The 15520-nt window shown below is 38.9% G+C and overlaps 1 protein-coding gene across 3 annotated transcripts; it reads right to left on the reverse strand.

Annotated features, from left to right (window-relative positions):
* Positions 1-8044: 8044 nt before the first annotated feature.
* Positions 8045-11413, reverse strand: LOC117554921. Of its 3 annotated transcripts, none has more exons than XM_034229515.1 (3): positions 11345-11413; positions 9198-9266; positions 8045-9071 (listed from the first exon to the last, which is right to left on the reverse strand). In XM_034229515.1, the coding sequence occupies exons 1-3, from the start codon at positions 11368-11370 to the stop codon at positions 8474-8476; spliced, it is 693 nt and encodes a 230-aa protein (XP_034085406.1). In that variant the 5' UTR covers positions 11371-11413; the 3' UTR covers positions 8045-8473. The 3 variants fall into 3 exon arrangements, with proteins under 3 accessions (XP_034085406.1, XP_034085407.1, XP_034085408.1); XM_034229516.1 differs by lacking the exon at positions 11345-11413 and adding an exon at positions 9399-9491 and having other exon boundaries at positions 9198-9287; XM_034229517.1 differs by lacking the exon at positions 11345-11413 and adding an exon at positions 9399-9480.
* Positions 11414-15520: the final 4107 nt, after the last annotated feature.

A 15520-nucleotide genomic window follows, 5' to 3' on the forward strand; every position in this document is an offset into this window, starting at 1 on the left:
AATTTGTGTCACTGCAATATAATTCTCCCGGTTAAACTAATGCAAAAACAATAAATAAAGCAATTTTACGTTAAAATATCTGTATTATAGGCAAAGTTAGGCTGCCACAAATGTGTGCTTGTTTCTCTCCAGATGTTTGTTTTTTGTGTTAAGAACGTCCAATATTTGAATAGTGTATTGTAATGTAGATGACATTTAATTAAAAAGCAAAGTGTGACAGTTGCTGGCAGACAAAAAGAAATGGACCGTAACCTTAAATAGATTCACCGATATCTTCAGATCTGAAATTAGTTGACATTTGAGACACTGTAAGTAAAATGATTGAAGGATAACATATTGGTTAGCTTATAGCTATTGTGAAATGCATGGGAAAACTCAAAACACACCAGTTAATCTCGATTTTCCATAATATCTTTTGGGTAAAAATAAATTGCTGGCATTTACTGTTTCAAACAGTGTGCTAACATGCCATGAGCATATCTGTTAGATTCTAGAGATTACCACTGAGCTTCACATTATTATGACACAATAATATCATAACATCTTAGATGTATTAGATTAGATTCCCTTCTCTCCAGGGAGACAGTTTGTTACACTTCATGTCTATGTCATTTGAGTTAAAACGTGCTTGATTAAATCAACACTTCACCGTAAATGTTTAATAGTGTAACATATATCAGCACAATACTGTTGCACCTGTGCACTCTACACACCTGTTCTCAATCAGCCTCGTTAGTCCCACCTTGCTCCCAGAGTGTTTCTCAGCCAATCAGCTCCCTGCCTGCTCTTCTGTCTAATCACCTTATATCAATCAATCAATCAATCAATGTGTATTTATCAGTGACGTGCGGTGAGGTTCATGGCTGGTGAGGCACTGACTCTTTCAGAGTCAGATTTACAAATATTATATTTTGACCTTAATCGAAATGTTCGGTTATTTTCAAAAGCTTTTTTAGTCTGATGCTTCGATTCATTTTAAACAGACTGTTCAACAAAAGGATACCCACAATCTAAATATTGGATTGTTCTTTCTTAGTAAGATCCCATTGTCATTACAATTGTGGTCTTACCTTGACTTGAAGATGAAGTCCATGCTCTCCTTCTGGACAACAATCTCTATTACTTTTTTGTAAAAGTCCTCCTTATCTTCCTCTAGTTTCAAAAGTCTAGTTTGTTGTTTGCGTCTATACCGTCTCTGCGTAGAATAACAGTAGCAACAAGAACCTGTGGGCTCACGTGCGCCCCCTTCAGTGCGGCAGAGGTTATGGCTGCCTCTCCTGGTGCTTTTTTCATTGCCGTTGTATGATGAGACCAGCGGGCCTAAATATCATATATACGTGAAATAAGTTATTTAGAGACTATGGATGGCGAGGATAAATGTAATAAGGGGATCTACAAACATTACATTGGTAACATACAGGGAGATGGTGCAGGCATGCGCTTAGGGCCCGCTTTCCAGCCAGTTTCTGTGGGGTGGCGCATTCTGAGGTGAGGCAGAGCTCAGCTGTGCCTCACCTCACCTCACCCCACAGTAACTGGCTTGAGCGCGCTCACAAAATAAGTGCCCGCGCTACATTAGTGTCCGCGCTCCAGCCAGTTACTGTGGGCTTACGTGAGGCAGAGCTCGTCCCTGCCTCACTTCTCATCGCTACCCGTAGTTGTAGCGGAGCTCGGCCAATTTGCTGATTTTGACTATAAGAAGCGATTGGAATCATACAGAAATCACACTTACAACACAGATCAGTGGAGACATTTGATTATTATTACTATTTAGTTTTTCTTTAGTTGTTTTTCCGTTACATTGGAGTATGACAGGTGAGGCTCTGCCTCCCCTGCCTCCCCTGACTGCACGTCGCTGGTATTTATATAGCCCAATATCACAAATGTTACATTTGTCTCAGTGGTCTTCACAGTGTGTACAGAATATCAGTATGACAATACGACACCCTCTGTCCTTAGACCCTCACATCGTACAAGGAAAAACTTCCGAAGAAAACCCACAGTTTAAAGGGAAAAATGGGAGAAACCTCAGGGAGAGCAACAGAGGAGGGATCCCTCTCCCAGGACGGACAGACGTGCAATAGATGCCGTGTGTAAATTGAAAAGATAATACATTTGCAACATAGGTAGTCCAAATGTTTGGAAATGCATGTGTGTATAATAGGAACATGAATCCACGAGGATATCCATCCAGGACCTATGATCCAGGACCACAGCCACGACTCAAGATCCAGGGCTCGCGATCCAGGACACAGGACCGCAGGATCATCCATGACTCCGGATCCCGGCGTATATAGACACCAAAAAGAAATACATTTGGGGAAGCTGGGTTAATCGGAACATGAGAGTTCACAGGTATAGACAGAGAGAAGGAAGAAGTAAGATGTCCCCCGACAAACTAAGCCTATATCAGAAAAACTAGGGGCTGAATCTAATCAGCCCTAATTATAAGCTTTATCAAAAAGGAAGGTCTTAAGCGCACTCTTAAAAACGGATAGGGTGTCTGCTGCCCGAACACAAACTGGAAGCTGATTCCACAAAAGTGGAGCTTGATAAGAAAAGGCTCTGGCTCCCATTGTACTTTTAGAGACTCTAGGAACAACCAACAACCCTGCATTCTTGGAACGCAATGCCCTAGTAGGACAGTAGGGTATAATGAGTTTTTTAAGGTAAGATGGCGCCCATTAAGGGCTTTGTAGGCGAGAAGAAGAATTTTTAATTCTATCCTGTGTTCTATAGGGAGCCAGTGTAAGGCAGCCAGAACAGGAGTAATGTGGTCCCTTTTCCTAACTCTGGTTAGTATACGAGCTGCAGCATTTTGAATCAGCTGAAGCGACTTGACTGACTTCTTGGTACACCCTGATAATAAGGAGTTACAATAATCCCCTCACCTGAGCTTCTCTCGCCTTCTCTCCGCCTGCATTTCATCGCCTCATCATATACATTTGTATTTGAGTCCTGGACTTCCCGTTCAGTCTTCGTTTGATCCTTGGTTTTGTCATTCCTTGCATGAACCTTGAAAGGAAAGTCATTTCTTCTGCTTTTGTTGCCTGCAGTCTTTTGTGTTTTGGTCCACTCTTCAATAATGTGGTTATTTGCGAAGATGAAATGGGACTTGTCCTCGTGGTAGATTTCAATGCTTGTGAAAAACTACAATGTCGTGACTTAACACAGGGACTTTTTTTTATCTTTACAGGAAGAAAGAAAGAAAAATTCGCCTCCTTACATTCTAAAGATAAGATGAGATAAGATAAACTTGTGTTAACTTTTAAAGCACTCCTAACTTTAAAATTAGGGGCTCTGGTTTCAGACAGAGGGTAAACATGGGTGCTGCAGCACAGAAAGTATGAGACAATTAAAACACTTTTTGAACCTTAAAGCATCTAAACATTTCACAATAATTGTTCAATATTTTATATTCCATACTCCTTATGTCATATATTTTTGAATATATTTGTATATATAATATCTACATGTATATTTTCTATTTCAACATATATATTTTCTCTTTTCTTTTCTTTCTATTCTTGTTTGTTTCTAGTTTTGTTTTATTGTAAAATGCCTTGTCTTTTATGCTGCTGCAACAAAAACAATTTCCCAAATTGGGATCAATAAAGTACCATCTTATCTTACCTTATAAAGGCACAACATACACATGAACCTGGGGATTTGCATGATATGGCCCCTTTAACAAAACAATCCACAGATACTGTATAAGTGATTAAAAAAACAATAATTGTATCACTTTCTTCATTATCAGCATTTTGAATATACATCAACAGATAGATTTGTAAAACAAAATCCTTTTACATAACCTTAAAAGAAGATGCCTAAGTGTGAAGTAACAGAAAAAAGATCTTCCACAATCATATACAGAACAAACCAAATGTTCACATCAAAGTCTCTTCGTATCATACAAATTGCTCCAAGTGATGTCATTTGTTGGCAGTCAAATTGAGTTTGTGCGAAAAGTAGGCTTAGGGTTTTGAGAAGTAAAAACACATGAATATATATAGATATTTCTGAGATTCAGCTCTGCCCATAACACCTATGTTCCTTAGCCAAAAAACAATCCAATCACTCAATACCCTAAATACAGTAGGGCTACATATGTGTTGATTAAAAGGGACATAGCACGTAATCGCTCATAGCTCAGTAAAAATCCAAGTCATCTGTATGCCATTAATATGTGAACAACCCTGTAAAAAGAGGCAGTGCATGGGCACACATAGATGTACTATACAGTCATGTCTTTTGAAAAGGACACACAGACCTTGTGGTATGATTATAAGAGTGAGAATGTCATCAGGACAAAATTCACTGTGCACTGCTGAATGTATTCAAGATATTCATATATCAGGACATTCATCTAAGCTATTCATTATAGTTTGAAAGAGAGCATATAATTTGCCCTCATGTCAGTAAAAGCTGGGAAAGCCTTGGGTTTAATGGAGCAGATTGAAATATATAAAGACTTGTTTTTGTCTTATTAACTACAGTCAGTATAAAAGTGCAGTTGTACTTTGTATTCAAATGATGTGTTATTGGAAACAGTTTGCATGGAAAGCAGACAAGGCTTTACCCTTTTTACTGAAACATTGACTCAAAACTCACATAAAATAGACAATAGAAATGGACGATATTCTGTTTATTTGCAGACCCACTTACATGTAGATGTTGTCTTCAGTTGGAAGGGATATAATCGGCATGTTAATTCCTCAGGAAAAAGACTGCTGTATAGTAACATCATTTAACAGCTCTTGCTACAAACAGCAAGCTAATTATGAACCCTTTTTAAAGTGTAAAGTTATGTGAAAGAATCACCTATTATTACATTAATTAACATACAAAACATATAATCATTATGCACTTTTTAAAGCCACCAACAATCATCAAATGTAATTTTTAACCTAACCAATTATTGTTAAACAACATTTTATTCAAACAGAAACAAAATGAAACTTAAGTCTTGTCATTGTTTTAACAATCACGAACGCTTGTCTGAGTATTTACAAGAGAAATTGTATCAGTAATGTACGGTGGCCAACAGGTGCAAACGCGCTCAAACGCTGCAAATTAAGAAACATCTTCACAAACTTGATGGAACATGCGCTTTAACTAAACTTTAACTTTATTTTTGGTGTCTATATACGCCGGGATCCGGAGTCATGGATGATCTTGCGGTCCTGTGTCCTGCATCGCGAGCCCTGGATCTTGAGTCGTGGCTGTGGTCCTGGATCAAAGGTCCTGGATGGATATCCTCGTGGATTCATCTTCCTATTATACACACATGCATTTCCAAACATTTGGACTACCTATGTTGCAAATGTATTATCTTTTCAATTTACACACGGCATCTATTGCACGTCTGTCCGTCCTGGGAGCGGGAGCCCTCCTCTGTTGCTCTCCCTGAGGTTTCTCCCATTTTTCCCTTTAAACTGTGGGTTTTCTCCGGAAGTTTTTCCTTGTACGATGTGAGGGTCTAAGGACAGAGGGTGTCGTATTGTCATACTGATATTCTGTACAAACTGTGAAGTCCACTGAGACAAATGTAACATTTGTGATATTGGGCTATATAAATAAACATTGATTGATTGAACTAAAAGCTAGTCAGTATATTTAAAAGGACTAGGTTAGCTAGGTTAGATAGTTTACAGCAGATCTGCCATAAAATCGGAAGGTATAACACGATCACATTGACTAAATACGCCAATAGAACTAATATTTTGGGTAACTTTCCAACAATAGTGACTGTAGGCACATTTTGTAATCCCTTAGAAATTAGGGATGATGCATTCGACAAACTTTGCATATACACATATGTCGGTGGAAAAGGGGAATCAGCTATATCACAAAACCCAGTTATTTTTCATGATCAAAGATGTAAACCCTAACATACATTTCCTTTAAAACATTAAAACTTGATTACACTAGATTCTGGAGGATTTAACATTTAAATATGTCACAATATGTTGGCAAAAAGGGCATCTCAGAATGTGATGAATAAGTCAATGAAACCTTATTGTATTTTTAGAGCTATATTGTAGATTATACATGACTTTTGTTCCGACATCATCTCGAGGAGAAGTTGGAGACATATTTATTTTCCTGTTACATAAACACAACAGTGAGCCTCTTTCCTCCCCTCTTTCCCCACAGGAGGGTGCTCCTCCCTCATCCCTCCAGCAGCAGGGAGAGTCAGCACAAAGATGGAGATCCTGCAGGGTGCCCTCTCCACCCAGCCGAGGGTGGGGTTTCAATGTTCTGCTCTGCCCCTGCAAGCTTACATCAGCCTCCCTCATCATGCCTCTTAAAAGCAGAATCCTAACCATTCTGCCAGAAGAAATATAGTTGTGGCTTTGAAGATTGTTATTTCTACCCCCCAAAAGAAATAAAGTGTTGGCTTTGAAAATTGTTATTTCTACCCCCCAAAAGAAATAAAGTTTTGGCTTTGAAGACATTATTATTATTATTTTGATTATAGCCATATATGTATTTCCCCGGAACATACTTGAGTCTTAAAAAGGGTTCGAGGCATTTAGATTTCAAAATAAACACTTCAAAGGTGTTTAAGAAGAACATCGAACAAAGTGGTTTCCAACAGTGTATTTAAGTGCTTTATATTTTCAGAAACATGGGTTTTCAAATATGGTACATTTGATTTTTGTCTTTAGTATTCGTCTTTCATAATGCATTACTATATGGGGGGAAAAAAAGAAATACAATATTAATACAAATACAAATAAAACACATCATAATAATGTTATTTACAATGGAAACAATATAAAAAAATGATTTGTAAATGTTTCTTTTGTTATGTGTTACATCCCTATATCTGGGTCACAGGAAGATTAACATGTATACTGTACATACCAATTGGTACAAATTCATTGGTGTGACTTTCACAGGGAGGTGTGTCACAGCACAAAGCACTAAGTCATCAGCCCCTGATAACGTCAGACATAATAACATATTGGTATGTCTGTCTGTAAAGGTGAGAGGGATCTGCAGGAGGTGTGTATTTGTTTATCATTAAAAAAAGGGCTGAGTGCTCAAGGTCCTCCTTAATTCAGTTTATAGAATAAATCATGGTGAGGTGTGTGCATATCCAACCTCTGATGCATGGTTCAGACTTCTTAAATTGATGTCTCCATGCTTTAATGTTCAACAAGGACTTTATCTTTCTCATAATGCCTGTGCTGCAGCACCTCTTTTCACGCTCTGTCTGAAACCAGAGCCCAGTTTGCTTGGTTAACTGGCTGGCTCTGTTGTGATTGGTCAACTGCTTAGAGTTGTCCCACCCCTTAGCCCAGGGGTGTCCAAACTACAGCCCAGGGGCCAAATGTGGCCCGCGAGACATTTTGAAACGGCCCTCAGCAAATTCAAAAAGTATATCGGAGTATGGCCCACAAATGAAACTTGTTCTTGTCTTATATTTTACTTTTTAAATATATACGTACAAATATATCATGTGTTAGTTAGCACAGTTTTTTAAGTTGAAAACATTTTCTAACAAATGTAAGTTGCAAAATACCTTTAGTGAGCGGCCCAGCCCTTTGTATATTTTTCTGTATGTGGCCCTCGGTGAAAAAAGTTTGAACATCCCTGCCTTAGCCTATCACTAACAATGTGTTGGAGCGCTGGCCAGTGCAAGTGTTACGTAGTGATGTCAATATGTTACAAAAGAAAGTCCAATTGAGGCGTTTCAGGCAGAGTGTTTGGGAGAGTATATATCTAAAACTACAGGAAAGGGAAACACATAATAGGGTCCCTTCAAATAATTGTAATGTACTGTACTTTATATCAAGTCAGTTTTGGACATACAAGCCTGAAAAGACGCACCATGAATCTAAGCCTAAGCGAAAGGAAAAATGTCATTGTGGAAATAAAAAAAAAACATTGCTATCTTAATCAGGGTTATGTGGACATGCTACAATGCACACAGATGTGTAAACTTCAAGCTGCATTTCTAAAAGGCAATGTGTTAAATGATTAGGATTTAACCTAGGCACAAGAAAGCAAAGAGAAAGAAAATAAATAGATGTATTCAGAACAATATTGCATTTATTATTCACACATAGGCTTGAGACAATCTGATCTCACAGAAAATGAATGCAACCCCTTGACCAAACTCATTGGTGGTAATTTCAACATATTTCATGCCACCACCTCGGAAATGGAAAATCAAATGGAAAACATTTAGGATGTTGTTTCCTGGTGAACACACAAATTCCCAGGAACAATATGGAGAAGGTCAAACATGGGACTGTCACACAGGGTACTGCTGTTTGTTTCCTGTGTAAAACCAAAGGTCAAACATACTTTATTTAATGGTGGGCTTCAGACCAACCAACACTGGAGATTTTAGAAAGTCCATGCACCCTTAAAAAATGTAACTCTAAATAAATATTTAAATAGTTAATTATTTACATGTTATCATAGTTCTGTTGAGGGGGTGGTCTCATTTAACTGCTTAGCCAAACCTTTTGCTCTCCACTCTCTGACTCTTGATAAAACCCCTCTGAATAGACTGTGGATCTGAAGAGTTCTGAATACCGAGAGTCGTGTGCAAAGGCCGATATTGTGAAAGTCTGGTGTAACCACGGTAAGCTTCCTCCTGGTGACCATTGGATCCATCTGTTTCCAAGCACACCTTATCGTTCTGCCCCTGGTTGTCGTCAAGGTGTGGCGTTGTGCCAGGTCCAGAAGAAAGGGGAGATGGCTCTGAGACGAACAGGCGTACATCTGTAAGTGCCAATCCGACGGTGTCTGCAAAGACCACGCTCTTCTTCTTTAGACCGCCGCCGTCCCTGCTGAGGCAGCTCCGAGGCTCTGAGGACACAGGAGAGGAGGGCTGTGAGGAGGATGCAGGGAAGAGGGAAGAGGAACGCCGTGAGTGAAGGCCGCTCCGTGGCAGACAGTCGGCCGGCTGATAACGGCGCTGTGAGAGCTTCCGAGGAGTCTTGGACAGCAGCTGGTAAAGAGGTTGGTGCTGGCCGAGGCTCAGACATGGGGCAAGGTATACTGGCATCAAAGAGGGCTGGGTGTGACTCCCAAAGGCATGCAGAACTCTGAGGAGCAAGACACGATGGGGTTATAACGAGACTTATCATGAGAAGTTATACGACAGTTTCGCAAAACAAAAAAAGTAAAGGTCCTGCATAGAGATATAGTGAAATTAGAGCACAGTAGCTTACCTTGCACAACTCATCTTCAGTAGATTGAATGTGTTCCCTTTTCTGTAGTATGTTGTTGTTGCCAGATAGCTGCAGATAATACAAGATCATCTGTAAGAGGAAATCATCTTTAATGAATAAGTAAAACTTATCACTGAATTGAACACAAATCTATTAAAATACAAATGTCAAGGTGATGTTTTCAAAGCAAAATTTACTTACAGGCTGGAAGCTACCTTTCGTTTAATCAGATCAATGACAGAAAGAAGGATTGTGATTCTGGTCTGTCTCTGTTCTCTCCGGAATGTATCTAAGGAATTTATAAACTGGGCTGAACCCTTTGTGACACATGCAGGTAGAGTTCAACCAATCAGGTACTAGTTTCTTTGTTTATGTCCGGCCCCCATTTCACATGCAGCCTTGAAGATGTCCTTTCATGGAGTTCTGCAGTCATAATCCAGTTTATCCAGGTGAATAATATGTGAGAACTAATGTTGTATCCACTGCAGACTCACAGCACGTATAGCGGGACCAGAGATAATTGTCTAAGTTGAACATATTGTACAAACACATAACCTTACACTTTGAGACATACAATTTAACTAGTGTTGTGCAATATGCACTGGTTAGAGTTTTTTTTTCATTCCTGCAAACAAATTCAGAAATCAAACATGTGTTCGATACCAAGCCAAAGGAAACAGCTGTTGGCATAAAGACTTGTTATCATATTGCAAGCACTAAGAACATTATCTGTTCCCACAGTGGGGACAGTGTCTGCTATTACACATAAAACAAGTGCAGTCTCCATGACATTCCATCATGGAACAGTTATGTGGTTACGCCTTTGCAATGCCATGTGATTCATAGCAATCATCAGCACTAGGTGTATAAGAGGAGGTTTGGCTGAAACTTGGTAAGGTGATTAATTTGCATGAATCTTTTGTTACCGTGTTAAAGGGGACCTATCATACAAAATGCACTTTTTGATGTCTGTTATACATGCATATGTGTCCCCGGTGTGTCGGGGAACTCACGCAGCGTCAGAAAATAAAACCCTCTCTCAGTTCCTCCGTACCCAAATCTCTAAAAACGGGGCTACAACGGAGCTGATTCAGATTTGCGTCCGATATGACGTGATATCGGAAATGTAGGCTGGCTTTACACCCACGGCCCTATCAGAAATGTTGCTATCAGAAACAATGCCCGACTGTTTTGGACGTAATATGGTCGGTGCATATTTACATTAGCAACACTCAGAGCTAACCTGTACTGCACAGAGCATGTGTGTGTGGTATAACCGGCAAGAGAGAAAGCCTTTGAGCTCCATACTGTTTCAGAAATAATCCTTGATAATCCATGATATGGCGTTTCATCACGGCAGTATTTCGTTTAGACAGTAGGCTATCTGCCGGTAGAATCTCCCGCATGAGCTCAGCCCCCTCCTTTTTTATTTTTGATCATTTTTTTATTTTTGTAAAGCTTTATACCCCAAATCAGCACTTTTGAAATAGGAAGTGAAATGGAGGGATGTGAGGCATGGCTAGAATGGGTGATCTGTTTGGTATTTTGAGCAAAACACTTTACAGACATGTTTTTGATATATTTTTATATATCTGAGACCTATGCTATTGCCTAAAAATAGCATGATAGTGGACCTTTAAGGTTTCCAGATTTATCCCAAGCATTAACGCATGAGTGCCACATGCACCAAAGGCAAAAGTTTATAGTAACATGTAATTTATTCACCTTGTTTGAGATAAGGCGAGATACAACGTTCAATTAACTTAATATTCAAACATTTTAATCTGCATGTTACCCATTAAACGTGTTTAATGGTGAAGTTGGAATCAAACAGTAAAAGCAATAGAGAAAATTGCAAGGCATTAAGTGTTATGGCCCAACATTAATCTGTGTTGCTGCTGAAGGAGAGAATGATGTCACTGTTCATGGTTAAGTTAAAACAATATCAACGTTTGAATGAAGCCAGTCAGTTCTCCTGTATAAGTTTCATTGGAAGACTTGCAAGAAGTGTGCAAGTTTTTGCACAGAAGGGGAAGAAAATGCTCAACTAATGTTTGATTTTCATATAATCAATATTATATAAGAGCCTCAAAGTCATTAGCCGACACTCTTTCTCAGCACTCTTTTCTTTTTTTTAGTTCACTTACTTTCTATATTGTTCCTTGAAATCCATTCTTGTCTGTTTCCAAGAAAAGTATTCGTACGTGTGGTACGACAGCCATTTTAGTCCAGGTGTCCGGTAGTGTTGATATAGTGCGCTGAAAAAATCTGACCAAAAGAAAAAAACATTTGAAGTCAACAACAAATTAAAGGAAGCATATACTGTGCCTTGTTTAATGACAAGATGCAACAAGTAAGAAACACCAGTTATAATATGCAAACTTCTGCACTCCTTCGTCATTGCCTGCAAGTTGTTCTTTTGTTTTTTTTATTTACATAAATGTGGATGTTTTGGCAGGAAGCTGTGTGTTGTTATGAATGTTCTTTCCACTTCCCTGTCAAGGCTTGAAGCGCTACGTGAGGGAATGTCGAGTCCTCAAGTCTAAGGTCATCAGAAGTAGTTCAACACAGCTGTAAACAAGTGAGGAATGAAGAGATATTTCACTCAAGGAAAGTACAAAAGTAATCAAAATATTATATTGCAAAAATGGCCAGTTACATGGTATTATACGTATATCACTTATGTGACTTTACGTGAGTTTATTTTTAAGTCAGAAAAGGTAGCGGTTGATTTGAATTTTTCACAATTTATATGATACCTTAAGAACTTATGGGTAGCTTGTGAATTCCCCTCTAGAAAGAAATCAATTGAATTGATATACAATAATAATATAAATGTATTTTCCGTAATTATCCTTTTAAGCACCAAGCCTGTTTTTCAGGTTCGAAAATGACATTTCCAGAACAAATGACCATATCTTCCCTTCTAAAAGGGTTAAATTAATGATCTTTTTTCTCAAAGTAATGATAAACCTGTGAGTTGGATGTAGAAAAGTCAGAATCAATATAGATGTTTTTTATTTTAAAGAAAATTCAGATTGAACATGGTAAAAAACTGTAAATTATAGTGTCCGTCCAAAAAATAATTTGGATTTATAGTGAAAACTAACCTTGGATGATGGGTTAGTAGACGAAGAAGATTTAGGGATCCAAAGTACAACATATAATAATAGACCTTCTAGAAAAACGCGATTCTGCGATCGCAGAATTTACCGCATAATCAGCAAAATGGTGCAGATTTTTAAAAGGCCGCATATTTATCAAAAGGCCGCATAATCCCCGCATTTTTCCAGACAAAGTTGAGCAAAAAAAAAGTTAACTCGTCTTGACGTGAAGTAGTGATGATGATGACGCGACGTCATCAGCTCGCGCATCACAGAAGGTAACCAACACCGTAGAGTGAACGTGTGGAACTCACACGAGAGAGAAAACACCAAGATGAAAAAATCTAATCCATCTCATTTACCGACGAACATTTCTGCTAAAGACAAAGCAGTACCCCGATGTCTTACATGACAGTGGGGGGAAACTATTCTGCACCCATTTTGATTCATTCAAACATTCGAAAATGCTTTCTGCTGCTGCGGACAAGAAAGCCAAACAACTCACGTTCACCGAGGCATCAACCTCCAAAATCCTTTCGAGGGCTACAAGAAACGAAGTGAGTAGCCAAGATTGAAGCTGGTCAGATAACGAACGAGTAAATGAAAACAGAATGAGGCGGAGAAGTGGTGTGTGTGTGTGTGTGTGTGTGTGTGTGTGTGTGTGTGTGTGTGTGTGTGTGTGTGTGTGTGTGTGTGTGTGTGTGTGTGTGTGTGTGTGTGTGTGTGTGTGTGTGTGTGTGTGTGTGTGTGTGTGTGTGTGTGTGTGTGTGTGAGAGAAAGAGAGAGTGATTAAAATAGTCCAATTGCTTTTACAATAGATAAACATTGAATGTGTTTAATTGAGTAGGAAAGGGGTTTAACGTTAGTGGCAGGTTGTGTGTGAGAGAGAATAAATAAGACAGCCCAATATTACAAAAAAAAATCTATTCTTTTTCGCAACTTCCCGCAATTTCACCGCATAAAATTACATAAAAACCCTGCATGTTTAATCGCATAATCAAGGATTTTAGCCCGCATAATTAAAGATTTGTGACCGCGTTTTTCTGGAGGGTCTATAATAAGTACCCTGTATCAAGATTGATGCAAAACAAGTGATATTTGACCTTTTCAGACAGATTTAGCAAAAACAACCTCTGCTGGGGCCATTTGGGTGGATTTTCCTTATCTCTGGCCCCCCCTACTTCGATTTTGACTTTCTGACCGTTAGAGCCAATAGAATCGAAGGGAAATCGTCCCGCACACACTCATGTTAAAAAAAGATTGCGTCTTCCCGCATTCAATCTTGCTACAGAGCGTAGGAATGGCCTGCTCTGATGTTTGAAAACGGAATTGCAGTTTTATTGCTTATAGATTATCAGAACATTTCAAAGGGGACACAGCCACATTGGATATTAACCTATGGATTAACTACAGCATCGTTGTTATCGTTTTAATGCCATTGAAGACCCGTTTTGACCATACAAAACCAGGGTAAGCCATGTTAGCGTTGTAGGCTACCTAGCGCCACATGTTTTGATGTACGTTTTTGTTGATAACGTCGCGAGTTTGTATATTTCAGTGTTGAGGTGGGCACCGTTAGATTATGTGTCTTTACGTTCATAAACGATGTGTTGGTTGTGAAGCTAGGATAAGTAATAAGGGAGCTAGGAGTGATTTTCGGTGCAGTAACAGGTTAGCATATTTCGCTCGGGGCTAATTCAGAGGCTCACTGTTAGCATTGTGTGTTTTTAAAAATGAAAAATATCAGTTAAATTAGTTTTTATATAAAATATTCATAGTTTATTAAATATTAAGGTTCCTTAGACGTTGTTTCCTGCAAATGACGTGATTTCAGCCCCGGAACCGGGTCCGTGGGGCTTAAGACCTACATCCAGGACATGGTTAAACTGTACACCCCAGCGCGTGCACTACGCTCTGCATCAGCCAAACGACTCGCTGCACCCTTGCTGCGAGGGGGACCCAAGTTCCCATCAGCAAAAACACGTGGGTTTGCTATCCTGGCTCCAAAATGGTGGAATGAGCTCCCTATTGACATCAGGACAGCAGAAAGCCTGCACATCTTCCGGCGCAGACTGAAAACTCATCTCTTTTAACTCCACTTCGAGCGATAGAATTACTAACAAATAACTGCTAACAGAGCACTTATATACTAATAAAGGACTGGCTTATATATAGCCAGTTCAGTAGCACCTGAAATGTTTGGCTCTATGAAACCTGATGTACTTATATGATTCTGTTTTCTTCAAGGTTGTGTCTTCCTGGTCGAATGTACTTATTGTAAGTCGCTTTGGATAAAAGCGTCAGCTAAATGCAATGTAATGTAATGTAATGTTAAGAGTTAAACTGTCTTATTCATCTGAATCAACAAAGTAACCATATTAGCTCATTAAATGTGCTGAAATGGAGTAGAAGTATGAAACAAAAGTACTCAAGATGAGTATTTCATAGTACTGGAGTAACTTTCTAAAACAAGTGAGTGAGCTCATTGGTAAAAGTGTGAATACTCACTGTTGACTCACCTCCAATATGGCCGACTCTCAATACCTTCCTTTCATATAGCAAAAATGCAGAGACACGACTGAAAAACCCATTTTCAATCATCTATGCCTTCATGATCATACTATAATTATTTAAACGTCTTTTTAAAGCATGAAAACAGGGAACTCATTTAGTTAGTCTCAAAAATAAACTGTTGACCTAAGATGGTTCCCTGAGGTACTCCAACAAACAGTTTAGCTTGGCTATCATGTACTCCTGATATGTTATACATTACTGCCGATTAGTAACCGGAGGAGTGTTAATTAAGGAGAGGGAAATTTGAAAATAAATATCTGATCCCATTAAAAGTCAAAATATAGCACCAATGTCCTCCTCCAATCAATTTGAGCCTGACGTAATGACAGATATCACAAGAGGAAATCTAGACAGACGGAGCAGGAATACAAGCAGACAGACACTATAAACTGAGATTAATGATGCATGACATATGACTGTACTATATGAGATCATTGAACATCTGAACACAGCAGACACTACACAATCGGTATGCGTTGTGACTCTCTCATAGACTGGGGGGAGGACCCGGCTGGAGAAGTTATTTCATCACTTTATTTCATCACATGGTTACTGGATTCATGACATGATGTTTATACGTATCATAGACATGTCACGTGAGAAAAACAAATCCAGACAGTCAAATAAGGTTGATAATTGTGGCTG

This window comes from Gymnodraco acuticeps, unplaced genomic scaffold, assembly GCF_902827175.1.
Source record: "Gymnodraco acuticeps unplaced genomic scaffold, fGymAcu1.1, whole genome shotgun sequence".
In the NCBI taxonomy this organism is placed as follows: Eukaryota; Metazoa; Chordata; class Actinopteri; order Perciformes; family Bathydraconidae; genus Gymnodraco; species Gymnodraco acuticeps.